The sequence below is a fragment of the Uranotaenia lowii genome, chromosome 2 (assembly GCF_029784155.1).
Source record: "Uranotaenia lowii strain MFRU-FL chromosome 2, ASM2978415v1, whole genome shotgun sequence".
NCBI classification, from domain to species: domain Eukaryota; kingdom Metazoa; phylum Arthropoda; class Insecta; order Diptera; family Culicidae; genus Uranotaenia; species Uranotaenia lowii.
In genome coordinates, this window is record NC_073692.1 from 371,351,262 (window position 1) to 371,371,995 (window position 20,734).

Genomic DNA, 20,734 nt, shown 5'->3' on the forward strand with positions numbered 1-20,734 from the left:
GTTCGTCCCATAAAAAACACCTTGGGCTTCATATGCCTAATGTGCCCTTTTGTTTCTCCCTATGATAGTTGTCGAGATCTACCGAAAGCTATCGCCATTTTCTTTCGATTTCTTCGATATCAAGAAAGTGTGTTTGAACCTTGATGATAGGTTTTCGCATTTTTTAATGGGTATGTTATAACGTTGTTTATACAGCTTATGGACAACATGGGGGCGTTCCGTTACGTGACTCGTGAAATACCACATTATTAGCTTTAGTAAAGAAATGTAAGTTCGGATGAGCTCCGATTGCAGTCTATCCTAGCTGGCGTTTCTAGCCTGGGGAGCTTAGTGAAGTCAGCACTACGATGTGAAAGTCAGCTAGTCACGTCACGTGACTCGCAGAAAAAGGCCCATTTCTCTTGTAAAAGTTTTAAAGTTAACATTATGAATCTCTTACAGCAGTGAGATGTTTATTTTTCCCTTCTAACTAAACGGCTGAAACAGATCTGTTTTTTTTGAAGTATTCCACGAGACCCTAACGCCAAATCCAATTAGTTCAAGTAGCTCTTTATCCAATCAATGACATCCAGCATTTTTATGTATATCGATGGAGAATCCGGAGCTTGGCATGGCTCTCCATTATTGTGTATTGCGACCAGTTCGTTGTTCACTACTAGGTTGCCAAAAAAAGCGCAATATCCTTCATCCGGGCCAACGGGTGAATTAGCACAGAGCATCCGCTCAGTGTATTCTGTGATTGGTGGGGAAAATGTTCCGGCACATTCTTCGCTACTCAAAATTGTCACGTTGGTTTCCTGCAGTGCACCGAAACTCCAGGAACTGGCCTGAAACAAGTTGAAATAATTGTTGCTCATCGTTGATTTTTGAGGAGGTTTTACTTCGGTGACAAATAATATGAAATTTAAAAAAAATGCGAGAGAAAGCTAGGCAATTAAATGACTGAGAGAATGTAGGTAGGTATGCAGTTTTGACATATGAGACACACAAACTTACATCTGGGCGCTTAAAACCGGTGACCTCTCCGACAACGCCGGGCGCGTAAGAGTCTTGTGAGGAAGCGAGGCCTATCTGCTTCGAAACTGAACCCTCCAAGTGGCCTTCCAAAAACACCAAGGCCACGGCATAGTCCGTTTTTAGATAAACATGTTTGGGATGGGAGATGACTTTCTCCACCTTCAACACGGTCCCACCTTTATCGCTATAAATCGATCCTGCCCGGATATGATCAGCTATGCTGGAAAAGCTGCAAAATAAAAAAAAAAAGATGTATTTTAAGACTTTACCATGTTATAGGACTACACTAAAGAGACTATAGTAAACAAAGAGGCGCCATCTGATCCCTTTCGAAATAATGAGCTTGCAACTCTGCTGTAGGGCTGCATTTAAGACTGCTTGGTTTTGCTCGATTGGAATGACACTGACAGAAAATCAAAAATTCCAATCGTGACATTTCGTCTCTTTAGCTGCGTTCAATCGTAAGTAGCGATTGGTTTCGACTAGTTTCTGTCAAGTGGTCGTTGTTCAACGGGCTCATGTTTTGGTCGAAACAGGTCTGGTCGTTGTTCAACGGAGCAAGTTGAAATCGATCGAAACTAGTCGAAACCGATCCAGCTCGAAAGCAGGATTTACTGGGATTTCGGATAGGCCAGGAGAAAACACGCGGTTTTACTTTAGATCGATAACAAAAGACGTGTGTATTCGATAGAATGAACTTTTAGATTGAAAAGAAAATGGCACTTGTTCTCTCTCCATAGTCGCCGTCTGGTGGGGGCAAACCTGGCAGTGGTTGCCATCTCAACACCCCTGCTCAACCACGGCAAGGTCCGATTCCTAAGGTTGACCGTAGTTTCTTGAAGGCACCCGATGGCAGTCCCTTCGTCATGATGTCCGCTTGTTGATCCGTTGAACAAACGAACTGTACCGCAACCTCCTTACGTTCGATCAGCTCTCTTAAGAAACGATACTTGGTATCCACGTGTTTCAAGCGCCCATAGTCCTTGGCGTTTTCGACGATTCGTATTGTGGATTGATTATCCTCCAAAACCTGTATTGGTTCCAGCTGTTCGTGCCCAAGACTCAGAAGAATTCGTTTCATCCACAGTGTATGGCATGCAGCCGTCACCAGCGCTGCAAGCTCCGCTTCAGTAGACGACAACGAGACTGTTTGCTGTTTTCTCGTTATCCAACTAACCGTACATCCAGCAACTTTGAAGACACAACCCGTGATGGATCGACGGTCGATGATGTCGTTTGCCCAGTCGGCATCAGAAAACACCTGCAGCAGTTTCTCTTCTGGTTTCGCCTCGTACACCAATCCAAAATCAAGGGTCCCCTTGACATACCGAAGAACCCGTTTGAGGTGAACCCAGTGTTCCTCATTCGGGCAAGACTGGAACTGGCTGTAGTAGTTCACGGCAACTGCTAGGTCGGGGCGAGCCGTGAGCGAGGCATACATCAGGCAGCCTACTAGCTCTCGATAGGGCTTATTCGTTCTGCGATCTTCGATTCCCTTTTTCAATCGCAGGCGATTCTCCATTGGGGTGGAAATGGGTTTGCATTCAATCATCTCGAAACGTTTGAGTAAGCTCTCCAGGTATCCTCTCTGGCCAATGCTCATGATACCAGCTCCTACGTCTCTCTTGATGGTCATGCCGAGGAATTGTTTTACTTCCCCAGCATCTGTCATATCAAACTCCTCACTGAACCTTTGTTTGTACATCTTCACAAGGTCCAAAGACGCTCCAACGATCAGAATGTCATCAACATAAACTATGACAATGATCTGCTGCTGTTTCTCACCAACCGTGTACAGACACTGGTCATCAGCACTCTGTTTCAACCCCAGCTTCTCGGTGAACTCATGGAATCTCTGGTTCCACGTTCTGGACGCTTGCTTTAGTCCATAAATAGCACGGTGAAGTCGACAAACTAAATCCTTCCCCTGCTGAAACCCATCCGGCTGGGTCATGTAAATTTCTTCACTAAGAACACCATTCAGGAATGCCGTTCGCACGTCCATTTGATGTATGTACAAACGGTCCCGGTTCGCAAGCGCTAACACCATCCGAAGAGTATCCAATTTAGCCACCGGCGAATAGGTCTCGGTATAGTCGAAGCCTTGTTTTTGAGTAAAGCCTCTGGCTACCAATCTCGCCTTATACCGATCAGGAACCTCACCATCGCCGTGTTTAATGCAGAACACCCATTTGCAGGTTACAGCCTTCCTGCCCTTGGGAAGCTTCGTTAGCGTCCATGTTTTGTTTCGCCGCAGGGAATCCATTTCGTCGTCAATGGCCGCTTTCCAGTTGGCCCAATCCGCACGACATTTCAGCTCTTCAATCGTGCTCGGAATGTTGTCGACGTAGCTTATTGCACTCAACGCAAACACAGCATACTCAACATCAAAATCTCTATGCCACGCCGGAGGGGCACGATCTCGCTGCGGTCTTTCGTTCGGTGCTTCGTTTTCGGAGAGCTCTTCGGTTGTACTGGACTGACAACTCTCAAAACCCTCGAAATCCTCGGACGTCGTCATAACACTTTCATTACCTTCGAGCTCATCCTCAATTTCCACAAGAGGATTCGATGAAACTTCGACGCACTTTTCAACCGGAATCAATTCGAGGTTCACACTTTCTTCGACTTGCGTCTCCACAAAAACCACATCACGAGCGACGACAATCCGACGCTGTTTCGGATTCCAGATTCGGTAGCCATTCGAAGAACAGCCAACGAAAACACCACTCCACGCCTTGGAGTCTAGCTTCTTCCTGAGCTGCGACGGGACGTGCACGAAAACTGAACTCCCAAACACTTTCAGCTTCGAAACATCCGGTTTTCTATTCTCCCACAGCTCAAAAGGCGTTTTCACTTCCGTCACTGCACTTGTGGGGCTCCTATTCAGCAAGTAGGCGGCCGTTTGCACGGCTTGTCCCCAAAACTCCTTGCTCACACCCGAATCGAACAGCATCGCCCTCGCCTTCTCTACGAGCGTGCGATTCATACGCTCGCTGACCCCATTTTGTTGAGGGGTGTAGGGTACCGTCATCTCCAACTGTACACCTTTTTCCGCACAAAACTTCCTGAAGGCTTTCCCGGTGTACTCCCCACCGTTATCGCACCGCAAGCGAGAGATTTTCTTGCCAAACTTGGCCGTCACTATTGCTTCGTACGCCTTGAAGCAACGCAGCACATCACTTTTCTGCTCCATCAAGTACACCATGGTAAAATGCGTCCAATCATCGGTGAACGTGACGAAAAATCTCGAACCGAACTTCCCGACCGGCGACACGGGACCACATACGTCCGAGTGGACCAGTTCGAGCACACGCGACGATCGTCTCTCGACAGACGATGAGAACGGCTTCCGAGCCATTTTCCCGGCGATACACGATTCACAGGTTAACGTTGCACCTTGTTTCTTTTCAGTGTCTATTTTCAGTCCCGACACCATATCGTTACGAACGAGCACTTCCAAGTTCTTCGCGGAAATGTGGCCATACCGACGATGCCACAGCTCAAAATTCGACTGAGCTACACCGCACGACAACAACGATTTCTCACTAACACTGTTCCCGATCGGCCGAAAGTCCAGTTCATACAGTGTTTCGCGACGCGTTCCGCTGGCTACGATTTCCGAATCACGATAAATCAGCACTTTTCCTTGTCCGAACACTACCCGCATGCCAGCTTTTTCGACCCGCAATACCGAAAACAAATTGTACCGTAGTTGCGGAATGAACAAAACATTTTTCACTGTGCACTCAATGTTTTCGCCATTCGCAATCGATAACACTTTCACAGTTCCGATGTATTCTGCCACAAGGGACTCGCCGTCCTTCGCAACAGCAATTTCGATCGGTTTCTTCAATCGACGAATTTCCGTGAACAACTCCTTATCTCGGACCAAATGTTCCGATGCTCCGGAATCGATGAACCACTTGGTTCCACGCACTTTTTGTGACACACAGCCAGTCACACCGACGAAACACACTTCATCCGGATTATTTTTAACACCATCGGCAACATTTGCTTTCGGGTACCGATTCACTTTCTGAAACGACTGCTTCTTCTTTTCCGGACAGTCCACTAACTTGTGTCCTTCCTTCTTACACCGAAAACAACGGAACTTTTTCGGTTGTCTCACTCCCGAGAACACGGCGGAATCACTACTGGAGGGCAACTTCAATTCGATGCCCTTCTGTTTCGTTTCCTCGTCGAGAAGTCTACACTTGACGAACTCCATCGTCAAATTTTCTTCCGGCATCGTTTCGATTGCCGTGACAACGGTAGAATACGACGGACCAAGAGTGAGCAGCAAATGACACACTGCTGCCAGCTCATCCATGTCCGCACCTGCACCACGATATTCACGCAACAACTTGTCGAAACAAAGAAAATGTTCTTGAAGTTGTCCTCCCTCGAAACGCATGTCCAACATTCGACGCAGGAGGGACATACGGCTAGCGATGCTCTTCCTTTCAAAAACCCGTCTCAGCGCGTCCCAAATTTGTTTTGGGGTTTCCTTTTCTTGCACGTACTCGAGCTGAGTGTCATGATGTCTGTTCAATCAACTCTAGTAGAAACGGGTCGAAACAAGTAGAAATGGATTGATAGTTGATCACCTGTCTCTTTCCAATTGACTTCGACCGACTTCTACCAAGTCGAAACTAATCCTGCTGCCGAGCTGGATTGGTTTCGACTAGTTTCAACTTGCTCCATTGAACAACGACCTGACTAGTTTCGACCAAAACATTGGCTCGTTGAACATCTATCAGTTAACAGAAACCAGTTGAAACCGATTTTTACTAACGATTGAACGAAGCTATGGATTCGAGCAATAATCATCGATTTGCACGACCGCTGCCGCTTCCTCCAAATATCGCGCCTCTTCCTTTTCTCCTGCCGCTGTGCCACTGTGTCGTCTTCATTCTCCTGCAGCTCAACCAAATCTTCCAACTCCATTAAAACGCAATCCCACAACTCATGCTCCTCCAAGAGCACCTGAACGCGGAACTTCCACGCGGAGTAATTTGTCCCGTCGAGCAACGCAACGAAGAAACGTTCATTCTTTAAAACTTCCATTTTCGCGACACGGCACCGGATGTCCTGGGCCCATAACCTACTGGGATTTCGGATAGGCCAGGAGAAAACACGCGGTTTTACTTTAGATCGATAACAAAAGACGTGTGTATTCGATAGAATGAACTTTTAGATTGAAAAGAAAATGGCACTTGTTCTCTCTCCATAGTCGCCGTCTGGTGGGGGCAAACCTGGCAGTGGTTGCCATCTCAACAGGATTCATTTCTACCACACTAACACACATGCAGCGTGTGTGTCAGACAGAGAGCAAGTTTTTGTTTCGTTTTCGCCATTTCATTTTCGTCAAGTGCTCTGGATGTTTGGATTCAGTCGGCAGTCGGTTCTGTGTGTTTCGAGTCGATGGGATTGTCGCTGTGCTAACTCTTCCTGCAATTATTCCTGTGCTGTGCGGTAGAAGACGTTTGCACTTGCCCCGGGGGGAATGAATGAAATAAAAACTTGTCATAAAGTTATCTTATTCATATAAGAAATTCAATGGTTTTACCTCACGGATGCGTTCGAAATAATTCCACGCAATTTTTGTTATTCATTTTTTGTTTGTGGACGGCTAAGACCAAGATGGTCTACTTATGTGAACACGTCCACAAAAAGCAACCGGCAAAATGTCGCGGAACTCTGCAGATGCATGGGAAAATAAATTCAGATTGTCCCATCATCGCTTTTTCAGTCTCATTTAATATTACGAAATTTTTTATTTCAATACATTTAAGGATTCCATGCATATAACCTTGTTTTCTAGCCCGTTACGATACGCGTCTAAATTTTCGCGTGATCTATTTCGGTCTGTCTAGAAATTCGTGTGCAAAACGCAAAAAACACGCATTAGTATTGGTGTAAGTATGTTCAACGGACGACCTGGTTGAAATCGGTCGAAGTCCATGAGCTTTACATAAGGTGCGGAGATATTTTGATGCTGTCACAAATACATCAGTATCTTCAGACTGGTGTACGTACAATGCGGTCTGATTCGCATGAATGACGTCACAAGAGTTGTTTGGGTTGCAAAAACGAAAGAGTTTTTTTATTTGGATAACTTTTGTTGATTGAAAAAATGACCAAGTGCTGCATAAAATCCTGCAAAATTTCGCAGGTCGACGCGAGAAAGCAAAATAGTGCAGTGAGTTTTCATCAGCTAACGAAGTAACCCGCGGTACGCAAAAAATGGCTCGCGTTCTGTGGCCGTTAGGATGGATCCGGCATATACGTGTGCATTTCAGCATTTCGAATTGACGGAGTTTGCCAATGTTTACATGGAAAACGCAAGGAGGGTTCTTATAAAATCTGGTAAGTATTTTTGACTTTGGCCATTATCGCAATATTCTTTATGTTTCGTTTTTTCTCTCAGCTGTGCCATCCATTCGTTGCCCTCCAACTGAGTCTGCTCGATCCATCAGAGCTAATGTGAGGAACCGGAAGCAACTGGTCGAAGAACTTTTACAGAGAAACAACAGTTCAATCGAGTCTCTACAGAACAGCACTAACGTCAAGGACCAAGAGCTACCAGACCAAACTGATGATCATTTCCGGGGACTAGACCTACTTTGTGAGGCAATAAGCGATCCGTTGAAAACCAACTTTGATTGGCCGGAAGAAGTTATTCTAAGTCTCGCGAAGCCGTCACTTTCTGAATCAGCAGCCCTCTGTAGACCTCGACCTCCTTTGTGAGGTGGCCATGGATGGTGAACCGCTGGAAACATGCGCCAATGTGTCTGGGAAAGAAGCGACGTCGAATGTAAACCCTGAGCACGACGACAGTGGTATATTGAAACATGTGTGAACATTTGCTTTTGAAACAGTGGAACATTTGCTTTCTTCTAAGAACCGTTGGAATCGTACTTTAATCATGTAAATTTGACAAATTTTCTAGCAAACTGTATTACGCACTGCAGCCCCGATGATGTTATGACGTCATCACTGTAATACACACAATGTTTACGTTTTTTCGATCACCTTATACCACGGCAAACCGAGTTCATCCACACCTTATGTAAAGCTCATGGGGTCGAAGTCAATTGGAAAGAGACAGATTACCAACTGTCAAAATCCATTCCTACTTGTTTCGACTTATTTCAACCTGTTTCGACTAACTTCCATTGAACACACATTTTGTTTACTATAGGCTCGTTAGACTACACCTACTTGTTGTAACAATTTGCGGATGATACGATGATGTTAGCCCTTAGTATCGCGCCAGTGCAAATAAAGCTAGAGTCATTCCCGTGTATTGAAACTACGTAGGGTGCTTCTTCGATGCTTTGAAGGGTTTTTATAACTGGGGCATCGGCTGTCGAAAGATCAGTTTCTAGGAGCATCAGAAGAACAACACTTACCAACTGTAGAACGCCAATCGAAAACATGTTGCGGATTGATTATTTCCTGGTTTAAGTCGTTTTTCCTTCGTAGCTTCAATTCAGGCCTTTTGCCCAATTTCCGGTGCTAACGGTGAAGTCAAACGAGGCCGCAACCTCGCAATGAACTCTTCACAATAACTCAAAACGACTGCTCTCGTATCCCTTAAATAAATGCACAATGTTCGAATTAAAAGATTTCATTAAGCAAATAAAACTATTACAAAAGCTACAATTTACACGTGGGCTCACTATTTTTTTCCCTCTGCACGAAATGTTATCAAACAGATTAGCGACGCTCGAAGCGAGCAGGCTGCACAACTTTTATTTTAAACTTCAAAGGCTGCTACGATCAGAAACTTATAACTCAAGGCTAAATTAAGCTAATCAAACCAAATTGGGGATGGAAGTGCACTCCGTTTCGTGTCCCCCCGGGCATTTCTCTACCGTGTTCCTAAATTTTCGTCGGAGCTAGAAGAAGGGACACGAGTACGCTTTCGGGATTAACGTGTCCCTTTTTCTAGCTCCGACGAAAATTTAGGTACATGGTAGAGAAATGCTCAGCGGAGGACACGACACTCCGGTACGAGAGATGGGCATAAAAACCCCCTTTCGCTTCATAATTGGAAGATTGAAAGGAGGAAGAGGGGGTTGCATTTTTTTTTGCATAAGAGCAAGATCACTCGTGTTGGGAAAAAGTGGTAAAAATGTTGACAGTTGTAGCACTGACCATACTGACTGGACACTCGATTTCGTTTTCTGGATAATTTTTCCAACAGTACGCCAAATCGATTCCAGAGTGCGCAACGATCGATTTGAAGAAATGCTATCCCAGTTAGGAAATGCCACCCAACTTTAAAATAAAAACAGGCAATTTTTACGATAAAATCGGGCTAAACAGGTCCATTTTTACTACAGGGCATTTTTTGTCGAATTTTTCAGGTTCGCCACCTGCCGTCGATATTGCGAACCTACTAAACTTGACCAAAAAAATTAGACAGAAAATGGTTGAATTTTTGTTCTAAGTGTCAAGTCAGTGGTTGTAGCATATTTTGAAAATTTTACCATACAAAAGTGTTTTCAAGATCTCTGGGTCAAGCAGAAAAATATATTGTTAAAAGAATCTATTGAAAATAATAAAATTTTTGGTTGGGAAAAGCACAAATATAATTTTAATAATTTCGATAAAAAGAGCGATTCGATTGAAACTTATCGTTTTGTTGAAATGAAATACAACTTTTTTGTAAATGATGCATGTTTTTTTGCCAAAATAATAAAATTTTGGGTAAAAATCACAAATTCTGTTAAGCCTATAGTCCACACTAGGAGACGGTTCGTCTCGAGACGGTCTCAGCGTCTCTCATTTTCTTCGGGAGACACTGAGACCGTCTCAGGTTTCCAACAACAATAACAGACAACAAAGTTCGTCTCATAACATAAATCGCAGTTCATGTTGCCTAAAGGGTGTACACGATGGAATTGCAACACACAAATTTGATTCGTAAAATTCGAGTTTTCGTCCGATTGCCATCAATTTATCAGGAATTGAAAAATAACTACACCCATAGAAGAGGTTGCAAAAATCCAATGCCTATTTAGCACATCTCTGTGCCGATAATGCGCTGAAATGTGCACTGTGCCGAAGATGATATGTTTGAAAAACCGTAACTGGCATAAGGACTCGGCTCCCAACTAAAATGATGCATGACCACTACATTCAAGCAAAACAAGAAAAACATTTTATGGGATTTCGTTCCTATTGGATAATTCATCCCAGAAACAAGAAAATTAAAATATAAACCACAGCGCCCGTAGGGAGAATCGAACTCAAATCATCAACCATATGGTTTTGCCAAACCGACATCTTAACCAGTGTACTATTTGAGCTTCATGCAGGAAGAGGGATATTTGTCATAGGCATTCTGCCACCGATCAATCACAAAAGAAACGCACGACAGTGGCTTCCCGGCGTTTGGCCTCCTTTCAAGGTATTCATTTGTCTTGCGATGGAAACGGGAAAGGGAACGGGAGTGGAGGAAACGGGAAACCCATTGAATGAGAACTGTGCTTTGCTTACTGCCTGCTATTACATACACACGCTACATATACACAGCTGCTAAAGCCGGGCAGCTTGGCCCGTGGTTGTTTGCCGGTGAATTGAAGGAATATATTCTTGTTGCTTTTGCTACATACACACGCACAGCTTAGCCGTGGTTGTTTGCCGGCGAATGGGCGATGGAAGCGAAAAGTTATTCTTTCTCTCCTTAAGAAAAACCCCTTTAGAACTGTCAAAAGTTGGGTGAAATTATAGCTGCATCCCACTTCAACTAATGCAAAACCATCACCCAAATTCGTCAGCGCTTCCATCGCCTATTGAATTGAAGGAATGTTTTTTTTTTGTTGCTTTCACTGCATACACACGCACAGCTCGGCCGTGGTTGTTTGCCGGTTAATTGAAGGGATTGAATAAGAAGGATGTTTTTGTTGTTGCTTTTGCTACATTCACATGCACAGTGCTCGGTTCGCTGGCTGCCTGGTGTTGGCCGGTATTTATTTCCATCCTTCTTCGTCTTGTGATGCGATAGGGAGGGACGTGAAAGCGTTTTTATTTTGTTTCTTTCAGACATACGCAATTCGGTTAATTTGGGAGATTAATGCCGGTGGGAGCAAATCGAATCAGCACCGATCGCGTTATCTTCTTGTACCAATGATGCTATGTAATTGACTACACGCCATTGGCACAGAGGCTGAATTTTGGGTGTATCAAACTTCATTTTACCATTTTACTCGTATTTTATTTACAATCCATACGCAAAAGCCCGCACCTTGGCCTTAATCCCGGCCATACACCCAAAATAATAAGGAAATTTTTTCTACGGGATTTTTCACGTAAAATAAGATTTTGCTACAAAATATCGATTCTACGTGAATCTGTAGTATCCACAATGTTACAAGGACGCGCTTGTATTAACTACTTTGTCTCCACATAACTGATTCATGAATTTCACGTAAAGTTTACGTGAACTCCTGTAAACTCATTTCGTTTGATTTTTCTCTTGTCCTCACGCACACAAACAAACATTAGAATCGTACATTGAATAAAGTTGCCCGTGCTGTGCTGGAGTTTTGCATCTGTTGGCGTTTTCCGATTTTTCCGCGTACACAAGGTCAGTGTTTTCATCTTTCACACAAAATTTGAGCCAGTTTTTGACCAGATAATAAAGATACGGCTTCCTATTACAGATCCAAAGTTGCGAATCTATCAAACGTATGGTGATAGACGAAAAGTGGAGCAGCGGCAATATTCCCAACATGAACGCCTTCAGCACCGCCTTCGTGACCGAGCCGGAAGATAATAATTAAAACCTCTTCTAGTAGCTGCAGTTTCAGCAAAAGTTGGCCCTTCAGCAGCAGCAAAAACAACTAGAAAATCAGGTAAGTAGCTGGTTTGCTATGCCGTCAAGTTGTAATGATATTTTTTTTTCCATAATTCCCTGGCAGCGACAATTGCAATCACGGAATTCAGCAAAAAACTGCTCCTGGCTCAATGCAGCTAACTCGAGAAAGCTTCCCAGGGCGAGATTCAGAAGCTGTATTGCAGGAATTGGCTTCCGTCGCCCTGTCCGCAGGATGTGCGAATTGTTACCAACCGGCGGAAACCTTCCAATTGTTTCAACTCCTTCGATTAACGGCCTCTTTGTTTGGTTCCACGCTCTTTGCCGCCCTAGTTACACACTTCCGGCATGCGCCAGCCTAGACTATGAAATGTGGTCATCAGAATGAAGGAGGAAGATACGTACCCGTTGACGATTCAAAAGAAGTTTTGTGAAATGATTGAGAAACGTCGGTTCCCGTCTGCCTTCTACAAAAAAAACTGTCCCATTTAGGTGCGGTTCCAACAATCCGTAAAATTGTCGGGAAGCTACTGTACGTCAGATACCTCGACAGCCCGCTAGAAAATAACTTTTTTGGTGCCACGGACACTCTACCCTGATCCGTTCCGTCTGATGGGCTAACGTATGAGTTTGAAGACGTTGAACCGCTGAACCTTTCATTGATCTGTGTAGCCACGTACGGTGCAGACGAGAGTGGAGCTTCCTTAAAAAAATCTTCCTGCCGAATTTGTCTTTCCAAACCCATCGTGCTAACGCCTCCAAAGGCTATTATTAAATAGGTTTAAATTTAAATTTTATGGAATTTTGATCTAGAACAGAACTTCGTCAACATCAGGAGTGAACCTCCAACCGAAGATTTTTCCCTCAACTTTTATAAAGCAGAGGAGGTAAATTCTAATACTAGCATATATTTTAGTCATTAGTCTAAAGTCTACACTTTCTCCAGGTTGCGAGGAAACTAGCATCGGTGGAACAACATAAGTGACGAAAGCGAACGTCGAGTCATCCAGCTGAGTTACAAGCTTAAAAGATGTGTAAAGCACCAGTCCTAATCAATAAATTGAGGGTAAGTAATTGAAGTTTCTTAGTAGGATAATTTTTTCACTATTTACTAACAACAGCATTTCGATTGCCTTGGAAAAAAGTTACACTGACTGTTAGCAAAAATTGTACATTGTTGGCATTGTTGGATTTAGTGGAATTTTAACTTCAATATTTGATGCTGTTTAAAACTTCAATGAAGTGTTAAAAACGATTTTGAATAGGCTTCAAAAATTGGCTCTATATTTTTTGTCTCGACATTCTCTGTTGAGATTCCGTTACAACTCTGTTGTTCAAATTAGATGTAATGTTTTAATAAAATTAAATAATGGACATTTGTTAATTGATAGGTTTAGTTATTAATGCAGTAAATAATGAACTATTATGATTTTTATTAAAAATTGATTTGTAATTACACTAAGGTTTTTTTTTACGCGGTATTTCGTCCCGCGTAAAAAAAAAAACCGCGTAAAAAAAAACCGCGTTAATTCGAAAATCCGCGTAAAAAAAAACCGCGTTAATTCGAAAATCCGCGTAAAAAAAACCGCGTTAATTCGAAAATCCGCGTAAAAAAAAACCTTGTTAATTCGAAAATCCACGTTAAAAAAAACCCGAAATTCGAAAATCCACGTAAAAAATCAATTTTAATTAAAAAATTCGCACAAAAAAGCACGTTACTAAAAAAACGCGTAAGAACCATGATTATTTAAAAATTTGCGTACAATGATAGTTTATTTTTAAGATAAAAAACAAAATCAATTAGATTAATAGAATAGTAGAATATAGTGAAGCTTATTTGACAGTGTGGAATTCAGATCGTCTCATGTCTCAGGTCTAATGTTCCATGTCTCAGGTCTCATGTCTCATGTCTCATGTCTCATGTCTCATGTCTCAGGTCTCAGGTCTCAGGTCTCAGGTCTCATGTCTCATGTCTCATGTCTCATGTCTCAGGTCTCATGTCTCATGTCTCAGGTCTCATGTCTCATGTCTCAGGTCTCATGTCTCATGTCTCAGGTCTCATGTCTTATGTCTCATATCTCCTGTCTCAGGTCTCATGTCTCATGTCTTATGTCTCATGCCTCATGGAATTCAGATCGTCTCATGTCTCAGGTCTAATGTTCCATGTCTCAGGTCTCATGTCTCATGTCTCATGTCTCATGTCTCATGTCTCATGTCTCAGGTCTCAGGTCTCAGGTCTCAGGTCTCATGTCTCATGTCTCATGTCTCATGTCTCAGGTCTCATGTCTCATGTCTCAGGTCTCATGTCTCATGTCTCAGGTCTCATGTCTCATGTCTCAGGTCTCATGTCTTATGTCTCATATCCCATGTCTCAGGTCTCATGTCTCATGTCTTATGTCTCATGCCTCATGTCTCAGGTCTCAGGTCTCATGTCTCATGTCTCATGTCTCATGTCTCATGTCTCATGTCTCATGTCTCATGTCTCATGTCTCATGTATCAGGTCTCAGGTCTCAGGTCTCATGTCTCAGGTCTCATGTCTCATGTCTCAGGTTTCAGGTCTCAGGTCTCATGTCTCATGTCTCATGTCTCATGTCTCATGTCTCATGTCTCATGTCTCATGTCTCAGGTCTTATGTCTCAGGTCTCATGTCTTAGGTCTCATGTCTCATGTCTCAGGTCTCATGTCTCATGTCTCATGTCTCATGTCTCATGTCTCATGTCTCAGGTCTCAAGTCTCAGATCTCGAGTCTAATATTTCATGGTCTCAAATCTCAGGTCTCATGTCTCAGGTCTCAGGTCTCAAGTCTCAAGTCTCAGGTCTCAGATCTCATGTATCACGTTCTTAGTCTCAGAGCTAAGATTTTCCCAACTACAAAAAGATTCTAAGTGTTTTCCTTTGAAAAAGACTTAGAATATTTTCTCTGAAAAACCGCGTTAATTCGAAAATCCGCGTAAAAAAAAACCGCGTTAATTCGAAAATCCGCGTAAAAAAAGCCGCGTAAAAAAATACCGTGTAAAAAAAACCGCGTAAAAAAAAACCTCAGTGTATATTTATTTTATTAAATTCTAAAAGTATGCAGTTTAGTTTAGCTGAGTTTATCTGTGTACTTATTTTTTGTAAATAGAAGGTTGTCAACCGTTTTTGATTATATGAATTCCCATTGCAGCATTCGAATTCGAATGATAATTTCCATGCTCAATCAAATAAAAAAAATTCCAATTTTATATCGGAATCTGGTTTTAATGATTTTTAGAACGGATTTGTTTCTCTATTTTATTTATTAATGCTATGTTTTTTTTTACTTATTATAGACACTTTACCACGGCTGTGTCTTTCGTGTCTCTAAAAATTTGTTCATGTTAATTATGTTATTAATCGATTATTGTTTGAGGAAAAAACAAGAAGTTGTAACGGAATGAAATTCTTGAAATCATTCAAGTGTTGAGAAATTGAATTATGTATTTTCTCTCAAGAAACCCGCAAAAATGCTTTACAAATTTCCTTCAATGTGTTACTTATTTTCGTTTGTCGTTCATTTGTCATCGATTAAAATTCTATTACTCACCACAGTCGTTATTAAAAGACAATAAATTTTCAAAACGCATACAACTCTAGATCGTTACAAATTCATTAAAATTTCATTTTTAGTTTTTTAAGCTTTTTTCGAAAAACAAATAGGACTGATAGAATTTATTTTTTCAGTTTCCCAGGAGAATTCCAGCTGTAAGTCAAGTTTCACCGAACGCCTGCGTAACTGCTACCAAAAAATCATGCTGCTAATTGGTCGTTGTCTAGTCAAGATTGTTGGATCACACCATTTTTTTTTTAATTTGTGAACGATTTGCTCGAAGATTGATTAATCTGAACTCGAAGTCACTATATAAACGGTCGTCGTTATATTTAGGTACATTAATTACTGCTACAGTTCAATATATCATAGTTTCTCTTCATGTAAACATGTTTTGTTATAACAATTTTTTTTTGAATTTATTCAGATAAATATAAAGGCTTATTATCTATTACTATTAGATTATTATCCTCTTATTTATAATCATAAGGTTGGATTGTAAATCTTTTAAATAAAGTTGAAAGAAAATTTTGAAAAAAAGCTGTTTCAGTTTCACGAGTGAACGTTATGTGTTCAAAAGTAAATAATAAAATCGAATGACTTTTTTTTTTACAGATTTCCATAACCATGAATGGCGGAACGTGCTGTAGGATGACTCAAAGTATTTGTTTCGTCTGATTTCAGAGCGCGTAACAGATGGAGAACGTCTGAAGTGACTTTTTGTTAGTCTGGAGCACCTTCTGATGTCAGGCGAAACAAATATTTTGAGCCATCACGCGGCACGCGCCGTGCGGTATATTTTCCATTATTATCCAATGCGATGAACTTAATTTAAATTTCGGGTGGATTTCATATTATGAAAACATTTGATTTTATCTTTATGAAGCGTCAAATTCATTAAAAATTCACGTAGATTTCAATAATCATACCAATACATTTCACCTTCATTGATACTTAGTTGCATTCACTCAAAATTCACGTAGATATGATATGATAGCTCTTCCTGCACCAATACATCCACAAAATGATCCACTTATTTTCTGCGTAGAAGCTACGTGAAAATCAATTGGATAAAAATTATGTAGTTTTTCACGTAGCCACAACGTGCAGATTATTTTGGGTGTGAAATTCTGCACAACCTGTGTATCATAAAGCCCTAAAATAAAAGTGTGGCAGACTGTCACCGCGGAGTTCCAATCGAACTGTCAAAAGTCGTTCCAATCGAGCATTACCATTTTTACCATTTCAAATTCGTGGGAGATATTGTAATCTGTGTGAATGTGACTTTCGATTTTTTAATTGAAATTAATCAAGAATGCAGGGAAAATTCATTCGAGCAAAGCGGAAAGAAGCACTTCATTTTTATTTTAACAATTGGCACAACAGAGAACAAATTAAATAATATTCACAAAACGAAAATCAACTTCACAATCTGCGACACAGCTGCACATCAACAAGAAGTCATGCGAATGTTTGCGTTTTTGGCAGTGTTGAAAGATTACAGAAGCTTTTTCAGTGCTACCAAATCGGTGAGGAATTCAGTCTGCCGCACTTTTACTGTAGGGCTTTAGTGTATCAACCGTTTTTACTTTGTAAGCGTTGCTAGTCGTTCGAAGGAGGTCGCAGTGTTCTTTCTGTAGATTTATTAAATAATGTTGCAGTGGTGTTCGTGGGGGTTAAGGGTTTCTCCTTGGCAAGGCAATTCACCAAGCCACCCTAACTCGGCGAACAACACGGCAAAACAGTTCGTCAACCCGCCACCAGAGGGCCTCCAGGAGATGTGAGCCGCCAACGTAAACGGCGATGTGGCGAAATGGCGAAGCGAAAAACGGGCGAAAAATAAGGGCAATGATCGGGGGATGGTTCAAGGCCGGTCAAGACGAAATGACTAGGCATTGTGAAAAACGTTCGCGAACTGATCACTAAGAAGAAAGGCTTTAGTTAAAAGTACAAAATTGTGAACTAAAAGTCGGATTGTGGGAATATTATCCATAGTACAAGTTCCATCAATTCAAGGGACAGGAAATATTCCACTAGACAGGATCAACCCTTAAAACGACCAGTATAGGCGTAACTTTGACAACAGGTAACCATCCGCCATTTTATTGTTGCCCAAAATCGCCATCCCCCTAATCGGTTCCTGAACATTAACAGGGCCCCGCTGTTCGAGTTTAAAACTCTCTTAAACTCAATCCGAGAGCGCCTTGCGCGACGCCCTACAGCGTCGACCGACAACCGCTACAACGTCGGTTTGACCTGCACCGGTACCTGGTTCAGCACCCAAGGTGGGACCAGGTACGCACTTGCCACGTGCCGCTTCGCCTACCGTCGAAGAACCAACAGTGCCCGGTTCAGCACCCAAGGTGGGGCCGGGTACACTCAGCGAGAACCAGCTGGCCTCCAAGCCGACCTCAACGAACCCGAGCTCGACGCCGAAGGAGGAAGGAGGAGTACATTCCCGCGTTAAAGGTTAGATAGTACTAAGAAAGTGGTGGGTGGAAACTGCAAAATTAATAAAGGTACCAATTGTTAAGCCTAGGAGTTTTACCTTAATCTTCCCGAACTTCCTTGCAACATAGTACTTGTGGTAAGCGTGCCGACCCTAGGGATTGATAGGGGTTCACAGCACTTCTACCGATTGGCTAACAGCCAGTCTTACAACTTAGAGCAGCAGCACCGGAAGACTAGCGAGCGATGACTTAACCGGAAAACTTGATAGTGGTGCTGCTAGCTCTTGCAACTTCCCTCAAGACGGAGATGTGTTTTTTCTATGTTCCCATCTCTTTCTGTTTCAATTCAAAACGTGAAAAAATGGACGAACTTATTCTGGAGAAACAAAATAAGGAGGTTATCTGGAAACTATTAACGTTATGAAAATCGGAATTTATGTTACGTTTGCCAAATAAATATTGACCATCTCAATTGTAGTTTGTTACTGATATTATATGATAAGAATAAAACAAAGATAAATTTTGAAATAACTGTGGGAACAAAAAAAATTAATCGAGCGTTCCAAATTGAAAAAAAAATAGAAAAAAATGAGTAATAAGTAATTAGACATTCGATTTGATAAATTAAAATTCCGGAACTTATAAATCATTGAAAAAAAGTTGTATTTTGAATGAATCTAAAAATTCAACTGATTTTAAACTTCTAATTTCAGATTTCTAGCTTAAGCCTGCCCTAAAAATTTCAACCCTATAGCTACTGATTTCTAGTGTCAAACAACCAATTTGAATCTTTTCGCTTCAACTTCTATAATCTGTCGTGTGATTTCTGAATTCTCTCTTCTATCTTCAAAATTCAAATTTTGACTACAACTCAAAAATTTCATTCTGTTGACTTCTGATTTTAGACTCTTTTACTATCCCTCTCTTTAAAAAAAAAAGTAGTTTTGGTTTAGAGAAAAAATAAAAGACCCAATAGCCAAAAGCCAAGAGCCAAGAAAAGCCAAGAAAATACAAGAGCCAAGAGCCAAGAGTCAAGAGCCCAAAGGAAAAAGCTAAAAAAAAAGCCAAAAGCCAAGAGCCAAGAGCAGAGATGTTAAAATCGCGAGTCTACATACTCGCACTTTGCCCTTCTTTGCAGAACGATTTTATTTCGTTAAACTCAATCTGCAATGATGCTATCTAAAGTTCAACTCGGAAAGCATCAGGAAGTAAGCTTCGGGTAAACTCGGCAGAAGTAAACAGCAATCGGGGGAAACATCAGCTAAGCTAACGTACAGTTCTGCTGCGGATTAGAAAAAATCGTTTTCGTTCGGCAGCCGAACACAACAATCGGACAACGCATGGGGGCGTGGCTAAAAGAGATAGATACAAGGGAACGGGAAACGACAGAGAGAAGGGTGCGAGGAATGTTAACTCGGCCGTCGGGCAACGATCGCTCGTGAGCATTCGTGTACGGTAAGCTTCGTTCTGTTGTTTCGTTGGTGCGATTTTATTCCTGCGAGGCAAGGAAAACATCAATTCGGAACTGTTCTCCTCGTTTTGTGTGCAATCACGTCATGATTGGAACGAAGATGAAATCAATCTGCACACTACAAGTTAAACTCGGAAAAAATCAGCCGAATGATTCTTTCCGAAGCGAGTCTACACACCGCTGGCCAAGAGAAAAGAGTTAAGAATCGAAAGTCAAGAGTTAAGAGTCAAGAGCCAAAAGCTGAGCGACGAGAGCCAAAAGCCAAGAGTCAAGAGTCAAGAATCGAGAGCCAAGAGCCAAGAGCCAAGAACCAAGAGTCATGAATAGTGAGTCAAGAGTCAAGAGTCAAGAATCAAGAGTCAAGAATCAAGAGTCAAGAGTCAAGAGTTAAGAATCAAGTGCCAAGAGTCAAGAGTGAAGAGCGAAAAGCCAAAAGCCAAAAGCCAAGAGCCAAGAGTCAAGAGAAAAGAGTCAAGAATCGAGAGTCAAGAGTCAAGAGTCAAAAGCCGAGAGCCGGAGCCAAAAGCCAAAAGCCAAAAGTCAAGAGTCAAGAATCGAGAGTCAAGAGTCGAAAGCCAAAAGCCAAGAACCAAATGCCAAGAGCAAAAGCCAAGCCAAGCCAAGCAAAAGCCAAGCCAAAAGCAAAGAGCCAAGAGCCAAGAGCCAAGAGCAAAGAGCCAAGAGCCAAGAGTCAAAAGTCGAGAGTCAAGGGCCAAAGACCGAGGATCATAAGTCAAGAGCCAAGAGCCAAGAATCGAGAGTAAAGAGTCAGGAGTCAAGAGCCAATAGCCAAGAGCCAATAGCCAAGAGCCAAGAGCCAAGAGCCAAGAGCCAAGAGCCAAGAGCCAAGAGCCAAGAACCAAGAGCCAAGAGTCAAGAGCCAAGAGTCATGAATAGTGAGTCAAAAGTCAAGAGTCAAGAATAGAGAGTCAAGAGTCAAGAGCCAAAAGCCAAATGACAAGAGTCAAGAGTGAAGAGCAAAACGCAAAAAGCCAAAAGCCAAGAGCCAAGAGCCAAGAGCCAAGAGAAAAGAGTCAAGAATCGAGAGTCAAGAGTTAAGAATCAAGAGCCAAAAGCCGAGAGCCGAGAGCCAAAAGCCAAGAGCCAAGAATCGAGAGTCAAGAGTCGAAAGCCAAAAGCAAAAAGCCAAGAGCCATGAGCCAAGTGCCAAATGCCAAGTGCCAAGTGCCAAGTGCCAAGTGCCAAGAGCCAAGAGTCAAGAGCCAAGAGCCAAAAGCAAAGAGCCAAGAGCCAAGAGCAAAGAGCCAAGAGCCAAGAGCCAAGAGTCAAAAGTCGAGAGTCAAGGGCCAAAGACCGAGGATCATAAGTCAAGAGCCAAGAGCCAAGAATCGAGAGTAAAGAGTCAGGAGTCAAGAGCCAATAGCCAAGAGCCAAT

The 20,734-nt window shown here is 42.2% G+C and overlaps 1 protein-coding gene and 1 long non-coding RNA gene across 2 annotated transcripts; one reads left to right on the plus strand and one right to left on the minus strand.

The window, feature by feature from the left end:
• Positions 1 to 464: 464 nt before the first annotated feature.
• On the minus strand, positions 465 to 1,614 carry LOC129749473 (trypsin-1-like). Its single transcript, XM_055744448.1, has 3 exons — positions 1,314 to 1,614; positions 997 to 1,246; positions 465 to 827 (listed from the first exon to the last, which is right to left on the minus strand). The coding sequence occupies exons 1-3, from the start codon at positions 1,451 to 1,453 to the stop codon at positions 534 to 536; spliced, it is 684 nt and encodes a 227-aa protein (XP_055600423.1). The 5' UTR covers positions 1,454 to 1,614; the 3' UTR covers positions 465 to 533.
• Positions 1,615 to 11,383: 9,769 nt separating this feature from the next.
• On the plus strand, positions 11,384 to 15,741 carry LOC129749647 (uncharacterized). Its single transcript, XR_008738116.1, has 4 exons — positions 11,384 to 11,888; positions 11,955 to 12,735; positions 12,795 to 12,914; positions 15,552 to 15,741. It is a non-coding gene; the product is annotated as an uncharacterized LOC129749647 (long non-coding RNA).
• Positions 15,742 to 20,734: the final 4,993 nt, after the last annotated feature.